The sequence below is a fragment of the Polyodon spathula genome, chromosome 12, assembly GCF_017654505.1.
Source record: "Polyodon spathula isolate WHYD16114869_AA chromosome 12, ASM1765450v1, whole genome shotgun sequence".
NCBI classification, from domain to species: Eukaryota; Metazoa; Chordata; class Actinopteri; order Acipenseriformes; family Polyodontidae; genus Polyodon; species Polyodon spathula.
Window position 1 is genome coordinate 32,993,139 of NC_054545.1, and position 8,498 is coordinate 33,001,636.

The 8,498-nt window shown below is 33.9% G+C and overlaps 1 protein-coding gene across 3 annotated transcripts in view; it reads left to right on the plus strand.

The window, feature by feature from the left end:
• LOC121324723 (gamma-aminobutyric acid receptor subunit alpha-6-like) overlaps nucleotides 1-3,553 on the plus strand; it is a 9,198-nt gene extending 5,645 nt beyond the window's left edge. For all 3 annotated transcript variants that reach the window (XM_041266861.1, XM_041266862.1, XM_041266863.1), the window contains 3 exons: nucleotides 260-507; nucleotides 1,166-1,455; nucleotides 3,095-3,553. In XM_041266861.1, the coding sequence (XP_041122795.1) occupies nucleotides 260-507; nucleotides 1,166-1,453 (536 nt within the window). In that variant the 3' untranslated portion in view covers nucleotides 1,454-1,455; nucleotides 3,095-3,553. The remainder of the gene's footprint in view (nucleotides 1-259; nucleotides 508-1,165; nucleotides 1,456-3,094) is intronic.
• The last annotated feature ends 4,945 nt before the right edge of the window (nucleotides 3,554-8,498 follow it).

Here is an 8,498-nt window from a genome sequence, read left to right on the forward strand (position 1 = left end):
GATTGTGCTATACCAGCTCAGAAGTATACACAATCGAATCGTAGAGACTGACAAAGGTTTTATTTGTGGAACATGTTTGACAATCAAGCTACACAAAATGTATGAACTAAATACATCAACCTTTTATAACCAGTTGAATTAGACTTTGTTGAAAGACTAGAGAGCAAATGCCCTGTTAAACTCTTAAGCCCCAAAGCTCCATTGCCTCATACTGTATTTTGAAGTCACTTTATTATATATATATTTTTTTTTATTTAAGGCATCACCACTGTCCTTACTATGACAACACTCAGTATCAGTGCCCGACACTCCTTGCCAAAAGTGTCCTACGCCACTGCCATGGACTGGTTCATCGCTGTGTGTTTCGCCTTCGTCTTCTCTGCACTCATTGAGTTTGCTGCTGTCAACTATTTCACCAATCTTGAGACTCAGAAGGCGATGACAAAGAAGGCAAGAGCAGCAGCACTAGAGGCAGAGACTGAAGCGGTGGATGGCGAGATTGTCTCGGTAATTTCCTCTCTTTGATAATAGGATACAAGAACAGACAGGCAAAGTGGCTTTGTATGGAAGTGATAGCGCAAGTTACATTTGTAGTACTGCATCAGATTACTTAACTAAATGAAATCGATTCAGTGCAGTTGCCAGAATGGATGGCTTCATATACAGTATGTGGATACATTTGTGTAAATAATAACCTTTTGCACACAGTGTATACTGTATTTTCTATATCATTGTGCATTCTGTAACATACACAGACTCCATTTAAAAACATCTGACATTTTGATAGAGAGGTGTAACTGACACTTCTAAATTCATAGCACTCACATTGTTTTTGAAAGGTCATATTCATTGAGTAAAGGTCACATTTAATTCACTTCCATACTAACTACCCAACACCATAGTATTTTTTGCCCCTTTTTTTGGACCAACTGCTATACAATATCCATGAACATAGTCTGGAATAGAAACATTTTTAGTGCATGAAAAAATGAAGATTGTTTCCATAAAGTCATGTAACCTGAAGTAAAAGGTGTCTTCTTGTTAGTTGACTGATTATCATAAATGTGTTTTAACAATACATTACATATGTACTCATTATAGGTTGTGTTATAAAAAATGTTTTTATTTATTTATATTTCTTTTCATTTCTCGAATAAAACTGCAGCAGCAATCAGACTCCAGTTGCAACGTAAAGAAGAGAATAAACTCTGTGGTTTCCCATGGCGAACCACTTGAAGAAAACAATATACCATACGCTTTGCCACAACCACAGTTTCTTCAGCAGGGATCTGCCATACCTTCTAACCCAAATGCTATTACTGGAACTAGCAAGATAGACAAGTATGCCAGAATTTTTTTCCCGTTATCATTTGGTGCATTCAACCTGGTATACTGGGTCGTGTATCTGTCTAAAGACACCATGGAGATGGATTTCCACACAAGTCATTCTTGAAGGTATTATGCTATCTATTTTTTGTTTGGTATTGAGTTTACTCTTTATAATCCAATGCAGCTGGAATTGCTAATAGGGCACATAACGATAGCCAAGGTATATATCTAGCAGTGACCATTCCTCGTGATCCGTGAGGTTGCAAGCAATTAGCACTCTTGCAGGTAACTCAACTCGGAGGTTCTCAAACTCATTATCCTATTACTCACACCCCCTGTTCTGTCTTATTGCTTGGGTAACAGTGAGAACATAGGACTTTATAGCTTGTAAAGTAAGATTAAACCTTCAGCAAAGTGTTTATTTGTTAACAAACCACCCTTTTGAAACATACATTTGTTTGAAAGACTTGTTGGACTTCAGTTTGTAAAATGTTTGGATTTGCCTGTAGGGGATAAACAACAGTGATTTTTCTATCGCTTGCCATTTTTTAGTGCACTTTAAAAACTGCTTTCTGTGTCTTCTGATAAATCAGCAGTATGCAAGTGTTTTCATTTTCCAGTTCAATCTCCTATCCGCAAACTTATATGTCTGCATGCTCAGTAGTTTAAATCATCACATAGAAGATTAAATTCATCCCTCAGACAAATACTTTGTGAATACTGCAAAGTCATAAGGTGTTAATGATTTCAAAACCAGCATAAAGGTATTGTTTCATCCTAAATACATTTAAAAAAAAAAAAAGCTATTGAACAGGCATATTACTTTGGATAGTCCTATACATTTGAGCTAAAATGCGCAGTATACGAAAGGGTGTGTCCCATACACATATATATAGATATATATATATATATATATATATATATATATATATATATATATATATATATATATATATATACGCTATGCCCAAAAGGTTTTACATCAACCTAGCTATGGCCAAAGGTTTTACATCAACCTATTAAATTAACAAATGTTGTTTCATAAAGTCAAATGAAACTGACTGAATTATGTTTTGTTAACATATTGAATTACATACAGCTTTGTAGGTTTCCATCATTTTTCCAACGAAAAATGATAAAAATTTTAAAAATCTAACATGAAATACTGTACTACTACAATGGCTTCCGGTAGAATTTTGCGTTATTTTGTAGTTTATTTGATTACACGATGTTAAATTAAATATTTAAATTATGTGTATATATATATATATTTATTCTGTCTCAATCCTAAAATTCTAGGTGATGCAAAACTTTTGGCCATAGCTGTAAATGCATTACATATAAATGTTTTGCTTACGAGTGGAAGTCTGGTGCCATAGAGCTTATTGAAGAAACGACTTTGGAAAAATAAATCATCTACTTGGCTTTTTGATTAAATTAGTCTTACAAGAGCTCTTGAATTCTCATATAGAAAAAGTAAAACATGTGAAAGTGAAAAAGTGACTTGCAAGGTCAGTGTAACATTGAGTACGGGATCAGTTTAAATAAGCAGTTTGTTATGGATCATGACATGAATGAAATTCAATTACAGAGACTCCAGACTCCATCTTCACACAGTTCAATAGAAGATAAAATACTTAATGCTCCTTGCCTTTTCATATCAATTTGAAACCAGGCATCTGGTTTCACTGCTGACGATTTCGTTTTTTAGTTAATGCTCTTTTGTTGACAGCTGGTTTCTGTTTCTCTACTTTTTGTCTTATAGGGAGCGCATACTCCCTCAGACGTCACTCAACAAATACAGTGAAATGGCTGGAGACCCTGCTTCTATCTTTCTGTTGCTTTTTATACAGTATTTTCTTAGGGGACCATGCTCTCTCCCCAGTTTCAGCTCCTTGACTTTGTGATGGAGCCCCTGTTAATTTATAGGTTCTGTCTTAGGCAGTACTTTAAATTAATTGAATGCAGGTATTCTGTTCCCTTGTGTAGTAGGTGTTCTTGTCATGTCAATGCCTTTGCTTTCTTTCAGTTTAAATCAGGGTTTTTAAAGTAGTAGCTGAACTCATGATATGCATCCCTCTAGGCTTGCACCTCTCTGTTGCAAATGAAAACATGCATGTGAGTCAAAGCATGCAAATATCAAATACTGTCTTTATAGTGGCATCTTGTCATTACTGACAGTGAGTATTTTGGGGGCAAACAGTTTGGCCTAAATGTTACAGAAGAAAATTCATATCACAGATATACTATAAGAAATAGTATCGAGCTGCATAAGGGTACAAGCTAGTAGTATATTTAGTAATAACACCTTTTGCATTATTCAAACAGTAAAACCCAGACTGTTTATTTCATTAGCTGTTTCTAAAACTAACTTAAAATTATACTACTTCACAGGTTTTTAATTTGCATTTATTATTGTTCATTCTGATAACATCTATTTGGCAGGCACCTTTATCCAAGGCGATTACAGGTGTTGCAGGGCAGTACAGGGTTACAATGCAAGATTAATTCAATAGGTTAATGTAGCATTATTCAGCAAGTTTTATTTTAACTTTATGAAGCAAAATTAGTTTGTTCTTTAGGGTAGCGCAGAAGGGTCCACGCCTGTGTGTGTTCTCCAGATGTTGTATGTAAACCTTCACAGGCATCCCACCACTAACCCACACTGCTTGGGATTCCAATAGAATCTGGAGACACTGGAGGTTTATAAACATTCTTCAGATGATTTCAGTGTAGGTTGAAGAGTCTCTGGAATCCGCTCCCTGAGGCTCACATAGGAATCGATCAGGACTGATTAATGATTTGTCAGCCTGTCCTGGTCAGAGTGTATTGATGTGTCATCAAGAGAAGGAGAGGTGGAGGGGGGGGGGGGGGGGGGGGGGGGGGGGGGGGGGGACATTATAGTAATCTTGCGCCTTGAATAATAAAAAACAGGTAATGATTTTTTCATAGATATAGTAAAGTTCATTGCAAGGAGCTATATTTCATTCATTTACACCCACTTACAGTTTTTTTTTTTCCTATTATCTGTCCGTGACAATCTTGAGTTTTTTTGTGTAAGGGGTAAATCGACATTTTAGTGACTACCCAAACGAAATGTGGTATGACAACTAAAAAACAACTGTTTAAAAAAACAGTTTCTAGTCTGAGTATGAGGTCATCCAGTATGGATGAGGGTCATCTTTACCTTGTATACTGTTGAGAATATATATATATATATATATATATATATATATATATATATATATATATAAATATATATCCGCGCATGCATCATCAGACAAACCTCCAATAAGTACATTTTATTTTGTATAATCCATATTGTTCAGAGACAAGATGTTATTGTTCTCAGATAGCAAAGCTGAAATTTTGATGTGCAATCAAGTCTTACTCAGAGCATTCATATAGCATTTATATATACATACTATGAACTCATAGTAACATACACATTGTATAGACAACTGCTTCAAGACAAGATTGTTTTTTGACCCACATACTGTATCTGGCACGTGTTTGTTTTTCTAGGATGCAAAAGGATTTCGTAAATGTTTTCTTTAATGTGTAACTGGTTTGACAATGATTTAAAACATTGAAAATATTTTTACTTTAGTATATTCTTTATTGCTGTTGTTTTACATTTTTTAATTATATTTTATTAACCTCAGAGTCATTTTTTGATGTTGTATTTAACCATATATTAGATGCCTGTTATATTTAGTAGATTAAGTACATTAGACCAATTTGTATGCTTGTTATTATTTGCTTATGTTTAATAAATAAACATAACACTTCACGTGTCAGTCATCTAAACAATAATTATGCATACTTTTATGTTTGGTTTTATGTCACTTCTAATAGGACTTTTTTAATATATAAATCTGACATCCATATTATTGTAAGTAGATGATGTTTAAAACTTCAGATAATACAAAAAAAATGTATATGTTTCATTTGTATTATTATTAGCATTTTAAAAGTTAAACAGTTTTACTGAAGGCACATAACTGTTAAACCACAAATGCTAAAGATCTCACACTTAACATCAGATTCAACAGACAATATTATAGAAACAAATTCACAGACACCATGGGTCGAACTGAAGTCTGTGCAAAGGTCAATTGTTTAAGAGTCTTTTTTTTTCAATGCCAGACTCAATCAGTCCACCAGTATTTAAATCATGAAGTGATGTGAGGTGTGCAGTATGGCTTATTAAAAATCTTCAAGATAGCTTGCACTATCTGATGGATTGCTGTTTGTTTATCTAAATATTTGACAATTGCAAAATGTAAGCGCTGTTGACCCTTGTTAAAATATTGTAGACAATGCATAAAACAGCGGAGTACAGAGCATTTGTAACTGCATGGCCTTTTAGATTTTCTTTAGCTTCACCTTCTTCAGAAATTGTATTTTATATCTTTGTACTCTAAATCTGGAACAATATCTGTTACAAAATGCTACCTTACAGAATATGGCACATTTGTATACAAATTTGGAGTTTTCTCCAAAGACTGCTCTGGGACTATCAGTCTTCTCGAGTACCTGTATCACGTTACTCTAAGGATAGACTTGAGATTTGCTTTGAATCGTGTGAAAATGTACTCTTTTAAAATTCAAATCTGTTTCCCTGCAGTGGCCTTGCCTCTGATCTTGAACTAATTTGTCTCAGTCCAGTTCATTTCTTATCCAAACTGCCTGGAGAACTCACCAAGTATGAATACTGCTTTCGCATTCGTAACACATTTGATTTCCATTCCTTACTCTGATTTTCATTCTTTTTAAATCCGTTTGCCAATAAAATACTGTTGTATATAAATGCTACATAAATTCATTCAACCTACATATTTAGCTTCCCTGACATGCATTTGGAAATTTTGAATATAAAATTGAAAGCATTGCCATCAAAGCATTTAGGGGCACTCCACTACTTTAAAACACAAAGGTCTTCAGCTACTCTGCCCATGGAGTTCCTAATGGCATACGTCCTGTTAAATCAGATTGAGAGTAGGGTTATAGAACACACAGGTATACTTCAACAAAGATAAACCATTCAAATACAGAACTATGAGTTTTTACACTATTTGGACCTGAGCTGTGGCTCCTCAAGCAAAAAAATACATGGTAAATGTGTAAAAAAAACAACAAACAAAAAAGTAGCTTAATACTGCATCTCAAAAAGCTAGATTGATTAAAGATTACATAATGGCAGGAACTTTGTTTGAGTTGATGCTTAATAATTCAATATTAGTCATTTAGCACTGTATGTTGAGACTAGGGGTGAACTATGCATCATCAACAACTGCTGCTGTGGTCACAATAGGACCTCGGTTTTACATCTCATCCTTTTCCTACCCTCAGTACAAGGAATTTAAATGACTTGCTTGTTGGATCACGCAGAGTAAGTCAGTGGCTGAAACTTTGGATTTGAAGACCGTCGTTCGGGAAAAAATTGGTTTTCAAGTGGAATCCACTAAGATGAAGTCCTTAGGCATACTTTACTCAGTTCCCCCCTTTTCAGTTTGAAACACCAAGGGGGGAAAAGGAAGCAGTATTGCAGCAAATTATATATATATATATATATATATATATATATATATATATATATATATTTCTATAATATAATATATATATATTAATATAGTATATCAATTTTACATAATTTTCCCATTAGATATGGTGTCATTGTTAGTTAGTTATTCTTTAGGGTTATGTACATTTTTGTTATGAATATTTTGTGGGCCATCTGGAACAATATTAAGTGTACAGGTATAATGTATGTAGATACGCAGACACACTGTGTTGTTCAATATAATGAACGGCCTTCATTTCCAGGAATTATATATATATAAATATGATATATATATATATATATATATATATATATATATATATATATATATATATATATATATATATATATATGCCAAGATGTCTAGATATCCATGGAGACCTCACTCTGGAACCTTTATTGGGTTTTGCACCCCAATTTGAAATGTTCAAATCAAACCATTAGAGACAACATTACATTGTACACTAGTCTGTTCTCTTAAATTGTCTCAGTTTGATCAGTCAACATTTCAGAATACTAGTCTTACTTGAAGAGAATGAAATAGAGCGTGTGAAACCACAGATGCAGAACTCCTGTCTTGCATGTTTAAGGCTTGTCTTCAAAACGTACAACTCTTAACCTGTTAATTTCAGCTACATCGAGTGTCGCACACTTCACTAAACATGGGGCAGAAATCAGATTTGTTGTTCTCTCTGCAACAGAACTAAATCAGCTAGAAAAGAAACAAATCTAAATGAAATATCTGCATCACAGGTGACTGTCCAGGCTAATATTTCTCTTTTTGTAAACAAGTTAAGACTAAACAAATTGGTTGTAGTGGCTCAGTAGTTTCCACACGTACCGTGGAGTGTCAAGGTCACATTATGCACTTCTATTTAGATTGAAACATGGACACACCATTTTATTTTTTACCGTTAGAGTCTTTTAACTGTTCTCAAGTGTTGGTGAGCACTTTGTTAGTTTTTCCCCAATGTGCTTGGATCTGCATATCATTTCCCTATCCAACATCTTGCTCAACCACCTGCTTGAGATTGGGTGAGACTGGGAAATCTGTTGATTTATGAGCAGGATGTGTAAGTAAGTATTTTATATGCACTTTACTGCCAATGTTAAAATATGCAGAAGTAGAAAAAAATGTACTTGTCTCTATAATTGACATTGTTAACTGTATAATATTAGTTTGATGTCTATACAACCAGAGATATTTATTTTTGTTAATGCACTAAGGGATTATGGTCAAAAATAACGTTTAACAAAATGCTGACAAATTACCTATTTTTATTTCCATTCTTTAAGCACATGCCTTAATCAATAATATGAAATAGGAATCAGAATTGAAACAATTCAAACAAACCCACCCATTCTCCTTAAAATAAATATCTTTGTGAATCCTGTCTGAACAAAACAAACAAATAAATAACAAACCCAATCAGTACAGCATCCTCCTTCATGAAGCTAATCAACTAAAACAAATATTTAAAGAGCAGAACATTTTATGGTCACACTTTGGACTTTAAATTAAGCTTAATGAATGGTTCATTAACAATTAGTTACAATGCATATGTGTTTGTAACATGCAATTAAGCATTAATGAAGGACACAT